This window comes from Bison bison, unplaced genomic scaffold (genome assembly GCF_000754665.1).
Source record: "Bison bison bison isolate TAMUID 2011002044 unplaced genomic scaffold, Bison_UMD1.0 scf7180017864498, whole genome shotgun sequence".
NCBI lineage: Eukaryota > Metazoa > Chordata > Mammalia > Artiodactyla > Bovidae > Bison > Bison bison.
In genome coordinates this window covers 3,363,306-3,376,638 of record NW_011495057.1, presented here as the reverse complement: position 1 = coordinate 3,376,638, position 13,333 = coordinate 3,363,306, and the positions used below count along the sequence as shown (strand labels likewise).

General features: G+C 44.0%; 1 protein-coding gene across 1 annotated transcript in view; it reads right to left on the bottom strand.

Moving 5' to 3' along the window:
- The window catches only part of LOC104980294 (laminin subunit alpha-3-like), an 85,191-nt gene that overhangs the window by 62,948 nt on the left and 8,910 nt on the right, over positions 1-13,333 (bottom strand). Inside the window, exons 3-5 of the mRNA XM_010828924.1 lie at positions 12,467-12,576; positions 9,454-9,534; positions 2,004-2,110 (exon numbers count right to left, since the gene is read on the bottom strand). Coding sequence (XP_010827226.1) covers positions 2,004-2,110; positions 9,454-9,534; positions 12,467-12,576 — 298 coding nt within the window. The remainder of the gene's footprint in view (positions 1-2,003; positions 2,111-9,453; positions 9,535-12,466; positions 12,577-13,333) is intronic.

Here is a 13,333-nt window from a genome sequence, read left to right as displayed (position 1 = left end):
TGTGTCTCACGTGTGAACATTTTATTCCATTCGAGGAACAAACAGTTACCATCCTCACTTCAGGTTGCTTATTTTTGTTATTAGAGTAGGGACAAGGAGGCTTGAAAAGGCATCCATCTCAAAGTATGATGTGTCTGATATTAAAACGTCTCCTGAACACCTCCAAGGACCTCCAGAGACAGTAGATAACTCATCTCCTTCTAAGCCAGTCCTTTTCATCTTTAAACATCTGACACTTCCTACTCAGAATGATTTATGATAGGCCTCCCTCTAGCTTCCACTCCCAGAAGTGAGTTCCAGCCCTTAAGTCACATAGAAAGAGACCCACCCTTCTCCCACACATGCCCCTTTCAGATCCGTCCTTTCCAAGTCTACTCTCCACTGTCCTCTCCACAGGGCTGCAGGTCCCTTCACAGCTTCACCGTCTTTCTGAACAAATTGAAGCGTGTCTATTGCTTGCATGGGCACCGGACCAGGGAACAGTAAGCCACCTGGTTCTGGACACCAGAACTCGGTGGAGACAGTACAAGGCGTCTAAGGGGCCATGTCACTCTCTTGATTCATATCAAACTAACCACTGACTGAAACCTTAGCCGTGACTCACTTATCACTACAGGACTGACCACACGCAAGCCTCAACATAATCTTATCTGGTTAGAACTGGCCCCTCACTCCAGGCTGTTGAGGACCTATTTTATTCTAAATGTGTCATAGGAGGTGTTTTCTGGCTCCTCCAACTTTGTGTCATCTGATAACAGAGTGGGCAGGCCTTCTATATTTCCATTCAGGTCAACGATATTGAACAAGATGGAGCTCACATGACGCCCCAAAAAGTGAAAGCAGGCACCCAAGGAGCCATTTACTCTGCAGTCCTTTGGGAACAGTCACTTGAGCAGATCTAATCCACACATCCAGGGTGTAGTTCTTTACCTTGTCTATAAGATGAGAGATTTTATCTAAGGATTTGGTACTGTACTATATCAATGGCGTTTTCCTGATAAATCCATTAATGTTCTCCATTAGATAGAGGATGACAAGCTTGGATGCCATCACTGACACAACAGACAAGAGTTTGAGCAAACTCCAGGAGACAGTGGACTGGGAAGCCTGGCGTGCTGCAGTTGGACACGACTTAGCGACTGAACGACAGCAAATATTTTCCATCAAAGAAGGAAATGGAGACTCTCCCTTTTTTCCCCAGCTTCCTTTTTCTCCTAATCCATCTATACCAACTTCCAGTTAATGTCTTTTTCCTGGTAGGTAAAATCCATCTCAATTATACACTCACATTCTAGAACAGTTACTGCTTTAGGAGAAGAGCACTTTGGATTCTTCAGATATACACGCAAAGGAAGCTGATGAGAGAATAACCTTATAATGCAAAGAGAGATCTCACCAAAATCACTGAAATAGGATCTAAAGTTATTTTGGCTATAATTAAAGAAGTTTTAAAAACAATTTACCTTAACAAAAACCTACTTGAAGTTATTCACCAAAGCTGTGAGTGCTACCTAAGCATTCCCAACTTTGTCAAAACAAGGGCACAATTTGTTACATGCAGTTGTGTGCATGCTTCCTGAAAAGGTCTGTTTGGCTTCTTTGTCTGCTATGATATACCAGTTTGATAAAGGTAGGTTAACAGAGGTGTGAGTTGATCTTACCTCCGTTCAAGGTTAACAGAGGTGTGAGTTGATCTTACCTCTGTTCAAGGTTAACAGAGGTGTGAGTTGATCTTACCTCTGTTCAAGGTTAACAGAGGTGTGAGTTGATCTTACCTCTGTTCAAGGTTAACAGAGGTGTGAGTTGATCTTACCTCTGTTCAAGGTTAACAGAGGTGTGAGTTGATCTTACCTCTGTTCAAGGTTAACAGAGGTGTGAGTTGATCTTACCTCTGTTCAAGGTTAACAGAGGTGTGAGTTGATCTTACCTCTGTTCAAGGTTAACAGAGGTGTGAGTTGATCTTACCTCTGTTCAAGGTTAACAGAGGTGTGAGTTGATCTTACCTCCGTTCAGGGGGTCACAACTGCCCAACTGGCCGTTGCTGTTACAATTGCATGGCTGACAGCTGCCTCCAAATTTCTGGGGATTTCCAAAATATCCGGGAGCACACCTACACAGAATACAGAAAAAGAGAGGAAACACCCAAAGAATGCGTCACTGACTCCACCCAGTTTTCTCAACTTCCAACTCCCTGTTTGGGATATCGTAACCCTATGGGAGAAAAGGCTGACATAGATTTGCGTGAGTGAATGTATCTCAGTAGAGATATTTGTGACTTGAATGGGAATGGTGAGGATGGGAGGCAGGCAGAGATTTCTCCCTTCCCCCTTGACACGCAGATGACATACCTACAGCCAAATGGCAGATGAACGAAACACAAACAGGAATCAGTGGTCTGATCAGTATGGAAATTAGGGATGGGTGAATTTTATGCAAGAGCTGAATTTCTGAAGATATGACACAATTACATACTGCTTAATTTACAGCTAATTTCCTCAAAGGTAAAAAAAGGAAAATTAATATAATTTCAATTTTTTGCATAAAGGGGGATTTTATTAATATTTCTTATTGTACTATTCCAACTCTGCATAATTCACACTTATTTGCACTAATTACTGCAGTGATATACATAAGGGGCTTAAATAACTGAGCAGTTATAGCTGCTACCTTGGCCCGAGGCTTTATTATTCTAGATGATTTAGTGATGAAATGTCAGTTCCTTATTTATAAGTTAAAAGATAATATTTCCTTGATGGTGAGTTTCTACTTTTCTCAAACAATAAAACAAACCCATGTTAATGTTTCTGGAACTGGGAGGTAAATCAAAATATTTATGTTCATTAGCAAAATTCTACTTCCACTCTATTACCCACCCCACCCCCCAAATTGTCATTAAGTTGGTATGTGTGTGTTGTCTTATTATCAATGGAACTGATACAATCAAGGAAATATGGCATTTGACTCTCTTCCAAAAACTTAGGGCTTCCCATGTGGCACTAGTGGTAAAGAATTCTGCCTGCCAATGCAGGAGATGTAGGAGACAAGGGTTCGATCCCAGGGGTGAAAAGATTCCCTGGCAGAAGAAATGGCAACTCACTTCAGCATTCTTGTCTGGAGAATCCCATAGAGAGGAGCCTGGCAGGCTACCGTCTACAGGGTCACAAACAGTTGGACATGACTGAAGTGACTGAGCATGCATGCAACCCAAATTTAAGTTTTGTATCAAAGAATTTCCAGGCAATTTAAATATGCGTTTCCAATGGATAAACTGGTGATATAGTGCAAAGGACACAGGTTTTGAGTCAGTGAGATCTGGCTGCATTGATTCCTGCTTTCACCACCATGCATGTAATCTTGGGCTTATCTGATTCCACTTCTTCATCTGATTCCACAAGCTTCCACTTCTTCATCTCCTGCTGCTAAGTTGCTTCAGTCGTGTCCGACTCTGTGTGACCCATGGACTGCAGCCTACCAGGCTTCTCCGTCCGTGGGATTCTCCAGGCAAGAACTCTGGAGTGGGTTGCCATTTCCTTCTCCAATGCATTAAAGTGGAAACTGAAAGTGAAGTCGCTCAGTCGTGTCCGACTCTAGCGACTCCATGGACTGCAGCCTACCAGGCTCCTCCATCCATGGGATTTTCCAGGCAAGAGTACTGGAGTGGGGTGCCATTGCCTTCTCCCTGTCTTCATCTATTCCTCTTATAAAAATGTAAGCTCCATGAGGATGTGATTTTGGGAGGCTGTTTTGCTCACTGATACATCCTTAGCACCTGGGGCAGTGCCTGGGCACATATTAGGTATCAGATATAAAAAGGCAATGGCACCCACTCCAGCACTCTTGCCTGGAAAATCCCATAGATGGAGGGGCCTGGTGGGCTGGAATCCATGGGGTCGCTAGGAGTCGGACATGACTGAGCGACATCACTTTATTTTTTCACTTTCATGTATTGGAGAAGGAAATGGCAACCCACTCCAGTGTTCTTGCCTGGAGAATCCCAGGGACGGGGGAGCCTGGTGGGCTGCCGTCCATGGGGTCGCACAGAGTCGGACACGACTGAAGCGACTTAGCAGCAGCAGCAGCATAAATACATGTTGAATGAATGAATGAAAAATTGTACTAACCTTATCTATTTTGGTGGATGGATATAAGATAAAAGATAACCCAGTAAAGAATCTAGTACAATGCCTGCACATAACAGACACTCAGTAAAAGGCAGCTACTATCACTTCAAGACATGATGAAAATATTCATGTAATGGTATGTATTAATTGGTATCATTTGGAATGACTACATTTCAGAAAGTGGATAGGAAGTAGAAAACCCATGTATTCCCTAATTATCAGGAAGGTAACCAAGCTGAGGTGGCTTATCCAAGTCTACTAAGCAGGCTGTCCTAATAATAGGGCTTTCCTTGAAGCATCCAGCCCCATATTCTGCCTCCTAACCATGCTACGCAAAAGATCTGGGTTTAAAATACTTTTTCTTCAGGTGTCTCACTTGTATCTAAACTTTCTACGTAAAAGATACATATTTACAAAATACCTTACTTAAAGTTACATAAATATTCCAGAAAATTTTATTCTGCTTCTTCCTTAATCTTGCAAAGCAGAATAAAATTTCTGGAATATTTATGTAATTTTAAGTAAGATAATTTGAAAAGACCCTGATGCTGGGAAAGATTGAGAGCAGGAGGAGAAGGGGACGACAGAGGATGAGCTGGTTGGATGGCATCACCGACTCAATGGACATGGGTTTGGGTGGACTCTGGGAGTTGGTGATGGACAGGGAGGCCTGGTGTGCTGTGGTTCATGGGGTCGCAAAGAGTTGGACACGACTGAGCGACTGAACTGAACTCAACTGGTGCCTTTCTTCTTATTTAGCCACGACAGTGGCTAAACACAATGGACTTCCTGATTTCATAGATGACATTGGTACAGCAAATGAAGAGCAGAGAGAGCTTCTGTCATCTGGCTCTGAACAGCGGAGGGAGACACTGGTCCCAGAGCATGGGGCGGGGGCGGGGCTGGAATGTGAGCTGAGAGCCCTTCCCTGCCCCTCCCCACCCTCTGTCCAGCTGTGCTGCGTATATCCTTATTCTTCACTCCACACTGCGCTTGTATTTATCACTGCCGCGCTAACCACTAGTGGCTGACGATGCCTGGCAGCCTGGCACAGAATGGGTGCTCAATAAATGTCTAACAAGTGAGAAAATGACATTAAAATGGCATTAAGCTGTAGAAAAGTGTTTTACACCTGATGTTAGCCAAAAGGCCAAGAAGCGATAGAAAAGTTTTTAGCAATGGAAAAGTTTTGTCTCTTTTTTAAACAATACTTGCTCCCTTGATGTATGATCAAATGTAACAAACCTAAGCTGAGACTACTGTTAATTAAGAATTTCCCTTTTCCAATCAGCTGCCTGCCAGATGGATGTCTCCTCCAGACTGGTGCTGTTTTCCACTTCACTGTTTATGAAGAACTGTACGGAACATTAAATTAGGAAGCCTCTCCCAGATGGGAGCCCCTTAGCTTTCAAATCATGGAGCCTGGAAGACCCTCCCAGGCCCACTCCCCACTCTACCCATCTTTCCTGTCTCAGGGTAGCTGCCCCTTCCGCCCCTCCCCCTTCAGTTCTAGTGGGATGCCCCTCCTGTTGCAGCCTGATTTAGCCCAGTTCCCTGTTTTAGGGCTTACCCTGGTGACTTAGGCTGTAAAGAATTCACCTGCAATATAGGAGACCTGGGTTTGATCCCTGGGTTGGGAAGATCCCCTGGAGAAGGGAATGACAACCTGCTCCAGGATTCTTACCTGGAGAATCCCATGAACAGAGGAGCCTGGTGGGCTACAGTTCATGGGGTCACAAGGAGTCGGACACGACTGAGCAATTAACACTTTCACTTTCTCTATTTCAACAGGCCATTTGTATGCCTATTCACCACTAGACTGGAAAACCCTTGAGGGGAGAGTCTGTGCTCTGGTTGCTCATTTGTCTCTAATGCTCAGCACAGTGCCAGGCAGATACTAGGATCTCCATCCATTTTTCATTGAAGGAAAGAATGACTAATAGTGTGAGACAAACGTGAGCTAGGTTTCCCTTGCAGAAATGAAAAACAGAAGAAAATTGAATTGCTCCTTTTTACCATGGGATAGTGTCCAGACACTCAGCTGATGCCCATAAAAAGAGTGTCCCCTCTTCCACTCATGGCAGGTACCCTCGAGGCCCTCGGACTTGCTTACATTACTTCCCTGACCTGAGCTGTCTTCCAGCTCCACCTCCCAGCTCCACTGGGTTCTAGCCATTCCCTCGACCTACATAAGTCCCACCTTGTCCATAAAATGTTTCAGATATTCCTGGTCCATAGTAGTCCCCCTTACGATGAAATTCAGTTGAATTGATTTTGTGCGTGTGTGTGTGTGTTTAATTTGGTAAAACTCTTCTAAAGTTATCCAGAAAAACAATATGCCAGAACAGTCCAGGAAACAATTTAAGCTCTATGAAGGGAACCTGGCTCAACCAAATAGTCAGTCATTTTATAGTTTCAGAAATGATTCAGAAGTGATAATAGCACAAGAACCCAATAAAATGTAAAAATCCAAGTCCATACAGAAATTTTGTACATATGTAGCTTCAGTGATGGAGAAGGCAATGGAACCCCACTCTAGTACTTTTGCCTGGAAAATCCCATGGATGGAGGAGCCTGGTAGGCTGCAGTCCATGGTGTCGCTAGAGTCGGACATGACTAAGCGACTTCACTTTCACTTTTCATTTTCATGCACTGGAGAAGGAAATGGCAACCCACTCCAGCGTTCTTGCCTGGAGAATCCCAGGGACGGGGAAGCCTGGTGGGCTGCCGTCTATGGGGTCACACAGAGTCGGACACGACTGAAGCGACTTAGCAGCAGCAGCAGCAGCAGCTTCAGTGAATGTCTTCCCTGGTGGCTCAGTTGGTAAAGAACTGGCCTGCAATGTGGGAGACCTGGGTTCACTCCCTGGGTTGGCAAGATCCCCTGGAGAAGGTTCAGTTAATTCATCTAACGGTACCCAGGCAAAGAGGGATGAAAGCGTGAGCGTATGGGATTGTGTCCCCATCACTCTGTGAGCACACATCCTGTGGTGAGCATAACATGAGGGATGTGAGCCTGCTCACCCTCGGCTGGGCTGGTCTCCCTGTGCCTCTCCTCACATGAACATTTCACCCTACAGAGTGCGGCTCCAGATGTAGCCAGATGCCGAGCACATTTCATGCAGTGAGGCCCCCCTGGATTATGGATACACAGAATACTGGAATAGTCAAGGTTATTTGAGCTCTGGTCAATTTTTGTCTTATATGTTGACCCTAAGTCTATCTGCCATGTGAGAAGCAACACCGTAAAAAAGGCGAGGTTCCAATATTTCACTAACATCGAGATTTGAAGTTAAGAAGTAAAACCACAAAAGTTCAAAAACAGAGATTTCCCTGGGGGTCCAGTGGTGAAGATTTCATCCTCCCAATGCAGGGGGGATGGGTTCAATCCCTTCTTAGGGAGCTAAGATTCCCATAGGTCTCACAGTGTGGCGATATAAAACCAAAAAACCAAAATAGGTATAAACATTTATATCCAACTACCTCCAAGGCCAAGAGTTGGGGGATGATGGAACTTAAGTGGAATTTCCTGGCCCTGACATGATGTTATCAATGAATACTTATTGTTATGGAAACAGACTGAAAATTAAAGTGTTAGCCACTCAGTCATGTCTGACTCTGCGACCCCATGGACTGTAGCCCACCAGGCTCCCTCTCTCCATGGGATTCTCTGGGCAAGAAGACTAGAGTGGGTTGACATTTCTTTCTCCAGGGAATCTTCCTGACCCAGGGATCGAACCTGGGTCTCCTGCACTGCAGGCAGATTCTTAACCATCTGAGCCACCAGGGAACCCTGCATGGAAACAGATTACTAATATATAATTAGATGAGAAAATAAGTCAAAACAAAAAGCAAAACTGAAATCTACATTATTTTTAAAGAAAAAGTCTGTGCATATAGAACTGACATGTAAGAACATACAACAACTTTTTTGGGGGGGCTGCACATGGGATATTAGTTCCCCAATTAGGGACTGAACCTGTGTCCCTTGCAGCGCAAGCACAGAATCCTAACCAGGGGACCACCAGGGAATTCCCTTCAACAAGTTTTAACAATGGTTTTCTGTAGGCAGAAGAAATATGAATAGCACTGTAGGTGGGCAGGTGTGAGCATAGGGCAATTGGAAGGGTGTGGAACTCACTAGTTTTTTGCCTTATTAGCTTTTGGCTCACCTATTTTATGGGGATTCCCAGGTGGCGCTAGCGGTAAAGAACCCATCTGCCAATGCAGGAGATAGTAAGAGACATGGGTTTGATCCCTGGGTCGGGAAGATCCCCCTGCAGGAGGGCATGGCAACCCATTCCAGTATTTTTGCCTGGAGAATCCCCATGGACAGAGGAGCCTGGCGGGCTACACCCCATGGGGTTGCAAAGAGTCGGACAGGACTGAAACGACTTAGCACACACGCACCTGTGTTACATCATTTTCATAATTTATAATTATAACATTTTTTATAATTATGTACTGATCTTATGATAGTTATTTAAATTTTTTAAATGTTATCCATATGATTCATTTTACTGTTACTTTCCCAGATATCAATGTATGTGTGCTCTCTTCCTGTCTAGATAACAAGTATCTTTTGTACCCTTCACAATAACTGGGCAGAATAGCTAATTATGAAATATTGTTCAGGAAAAACGCAAGCTTGCCTCTGCGGCCTTTATAATCAAGTACATACCTTCCATTTTGTAACATGTATTCTTTTGTTTCCCAAACATTTCTAAATACCTATTATATGAATAGTAGCTCACTGGGCACTAAGGGATTCAGAAATGAGTGAGACACAGACTGTCCTGCCAGTGTTCATAATGTCATGTGTGCATTAACAGGGGGGTGTGTGTAGGGCTGTGGATACGTGTGCATGTGTGGGAGCATGGAGAGTTGCATGTTTGTGTACAGGCAAGCAGGGATGTGTATATTTGGGGATAGAAGTTTGAGTTTCGATGGTGGTAGGAATACGTAGATATATGTCTGGGGAGGGGCATGCAGGAGTGTGCGTGGGAGTGGGGATATGTAGGCATATATGTAAGCACAGGGGGATACAGGGGCATTTGCTGGAGTGTATAGGACTATGACATATTGGCCCTAATTCTCAAATTTCCACAGGTACAAAGCAAGGAAGAGAAGGAAGTTAATGATTTATGAAGTGACAGGCTTGTGTTTTTCCCAAGAGACCTTTTCCCAGCCTCAGAGAAACCAGCGGCCCCACCCCAGCTCTGAGCCCCACCCACACCCAGGGTACCTGTAGCAGCCTGCCCGCAGAGCCCACCCCACCTGTGAGATGGGGGGAGGAGGAGAAAAGGGGGGCACGGGGGAGGGCGGCACCCACCTTTCACAGCGTGTTCCTGTGTATCCAGGTTTGCAGGAGCACTTGACGTTTTCCCCAGTCACAACACAGCCGGTGGCAAAACTTAAAAAAAAAAAAGACAGAAAAAAGCCCCAATAGAAACATAAACCCACAGGTTCTTATGCTCATTATTTTTTGCCACATGAAGTGAAACTGGAAACCAAGGGTCCAGGTACCTTTCATGTGAAGAAAATTTTGCCCATCAAAACTTGTCGAGAGAATAATGAATGATTTCAGCTGACATCGGGCAAATCTGGGTGAATAGGGACTGAAGGCATTTTTATTTTCGGCTTGGAGAAATACATTCCTTCCCTTAAGACAGAGTAAAGTAACGCACTTGGGAAGAGATGGTGACGACAGCACTTTTTCCAGAAATAACAAGGAAGGAATCAAACAAGTCTGGGCAGAAAAGAAGAACAGAGAGTTCTGATTCTTTAAAAAAAAATTTTTTCCCCTCCTTGCTTATTCTAGTTCTTTTATCTTATACTGGGCACAATCCCTTCTGGGAAGAAAAAGTATTTTGTGTGGAGGGTTCGGCGGTGGGGGCAGGCCCACCCAGAGTCCCATAGGGGACTAAAGTACAGATCATGCTTGGGCCCAGTTATCTCTGCAGACATGGTCCCTGCTGATTTCCACACTTTTCCAATCAGGTTGTTGCAACTTCTATTCTCTTTCTTTTAGTTCTGAACTGGTGTATTTATAGAAGCTTCTTTAAAAAAAAAAAAAAATTAAACCAAGAGACCATGAAAAAGTCCTTGTTGCCTTACGAAGAAACATCTATGACCACTGAACATTGCACTGACATAGATGTGAGGGGAAATAACTCCATTTATCACTAGCTGGTAAGAGAATTCTGATTTTAAAAACTATTTACTTATTTGGGTGTGCTGGATCTTAGCTGCGGCTCATGGACTTAGTTGGGCTTCCCCGGTGGTGCTAGAGGTAAAGAACCCCGCTGCCAATGGAGGAGACATAAGAGACTCGGGTTTGATCCTTGGGTCAGGAAGATCCCTTGGAGGAGTGCTTGCCTGGAGAATCCACTCCAGTATTCTTGCCTGGAGAATCCCATGGACAGAGGAGCCTGGTGGGCTCCCTAGGGTTGCAAAGAGTCAGACACAACTTAGCACGCACACATGTGAGCTTAGTCGCTCTGTGGCACATGGGATCTTAGTTCCTCAACCAGGTATTGAACCTACATCCCCTGAATTGGAAGGTGGATTCTTAATCACTGGACCACAAGGGAAGTTTCAAAGAGTTCTTATTTGGGAAGCTTCTCTTGGACAATTGGATAGATATAGAGTTACACCTTTAAAGGGACAGTTAGAAATTTGTCAGCAGTATTAATATTGCTGGAAGGAGAATTAGATAAAAATAGGATTTTACTGATACATCCTAGGAACTGTGTGTTACTTCAACTACACAGAAGCTGAAAGCTGACCTTGATGATAGCATGCTTTGCAACCAAAGATCAAACGCTTTCCCCAAGCACACTGTGAACATCTTGCAGCTTTTTACTCTCTCCAGCTTCTGTTCAAACAAGCCTGGGCAAGTGTCAAGTGATAGATCCCTTTACAAATAAAGCCACAGGACCGGGCAGGTTTAAGGAGTCTCAAACACACAGATAGCAAACCAGGGTGGATATTTCAAATATGCATCTCCAGAAAAGCCACATTGGGCAGGTGGCTTCTGATAATTTTAAGACTCGGCCAATTTCTCTGCTAGCTCAGCTGATATCAGCCAGCCTCGCAGTCCACACTTGCTCCTGAACCTGGGCACTACTGGTACTTGATCACCATCACTCTGATTTTTCATATCAAATCTTGCTTCACTTGGTTACCTGTTTATATTTTGTCTGGACTCACAGTGAACAAGTGATGATGAGCAAGAGTAGGACAAAGTGCCAAAGCCAAACTGAACATGAATTATCACGAAAGGAAAATGACGGCTTTCTACTGACAAAGTCTACTGACCTTACTGGAGCCTGGATGATAATGCAGACCACATCCCTCTGAGGCTCAGAACTGTCCTGTGGCTTCCATCACACTGAGGATAAAAGTCCTTAACATCCAAGTGCCTTACTCTAGCCTGAAAGGTACAGGATCTGTACCCTGGCTGTCCCACCAACCTCATCTCCCAGCCAGCTCTCTCTCAATGCAATCAAGCCATCCATGCCTTCTTACTGTCCACAAACTCATCATCACAGGAGTTTTCTCATCTTTTTTTTCCCTCCTTGCCATGGACCCTCATCATATTGTCTTGGTACTCCACCTCATCACTCATGAGTCCCTGCCCAGCAACTCCAGAAAGCCCTGCTACCACCCTCTGTAAAGAATCCACTATCTATCATATAACCCTTTTATTAGTGGTGTGGCCCATCTCTGAAGTTATACTTCAGACTGATTTGTGCACATTTTACTGAGGAATAACCCCACTCTCTCCTCCCATTCTTCAGGTGAAGCTTAATGTCTTTGCCAGCCTTCTTTACTGCAGTTACCCCAGCATCTGGAGGAGGGATGATGCTCAATAAATTGCTTAGACATTGAATGAAGAGCAAAAGAAAAGAGGAAAAGGCAAAACCCTGAAGAACACAACTTGGAGAGTCTGTTTTTGTTTGGTTTTGTTTCCATTTTTTGTCTATTCCTTTTTTAAAATAGAAAATTGTTTTATTGAGATAGACTTCACATATCATACAAATCCACCCACCTAAAATGTTAGATTCAATGGCTTTTAGTGTGTTCACGGAATTGCGCAGTCATGACCACAAGCAATTTTAGAGCATTCTCATCACCTCTGAAAGAAATTTTATGCCATTTAACAGCCCCTTCCCATTTCTCCCCACCACCCATTCCCCAACCCTAGACACCCATCAAACTATTGGGTTGGCCAAAAAAGTTAAATCGGGTTTTTCCATCATGGCTACAAAAAATCCAAATGAACTCTTTTGCCAACTCAATAATTCCTGTCTTTATATATTATTGTCAAACGTCTACAGTACCTGTCTGAATGAGGACATGGGCAGACTCTGCAGGATCCATGAATGGTGTTCCAATAGTAACCCTCTTTACAGCGCTCACAGTGTTCCCCTGCAGTGTTATGCTGGCAGTTCTTGGGAGAGAGAAACAGTAAAATTAATAACAACCTATTACATTCATTACTATTGAGATTGCTGTCATCTTAATTACTCACACAATTATAACTCAACCCCCTCTGACATAGCAATATCGATTTTGCTAATCATATGCTTTTCCTACCCAACCAATCATTGTTGGTGCCAGAAAAATGGTGTAATTGCCCTCCCATCAGCTATTTGGTGTTATCATGGGGAGGAAGGGCAAAATGGAGCCAGGTCAGTGGGGTTAAAATCCCACTTGAACATTCCATAGCTGTGGGATCTTGGGCAAGTCCCTTCACCTCTCTAGGCCTCGGTATTTTTTAATAAATCAACTTTTTTGGCCATGCCACATGGCATGTGGGATCTTAGTTCCCTGGCTAGGGATTGAACCTGTGTTCCCTACACTGTGTGGAAGTGGTTGAGTGTGGAGTCTTAACCACTGGACTGCCAGGGAAGGTCCATATAAATAGTGAAGGTGATGGAATTCCAGTTGAGCTATTCCAAATCCTGAAAGATGATGCTGTGAAATTGCTGCACTCAATATGCCAGCAAATTTGGAAAACTCAGCAGTGGCCACACGACTGGAAAAGGTCAGTTTTCATTCCAATCCCAAAGAAAGGCAATGCCAAAGAATGCTCAAACTACTGCACAATTGCACTCATCTCACACGCTAGTAAAGTAATACTCAAAATTCTCCAAGCCAGGCTTCAGCAATATGTGAACCATGAACTTCCAGATGTTCAAGCTGGT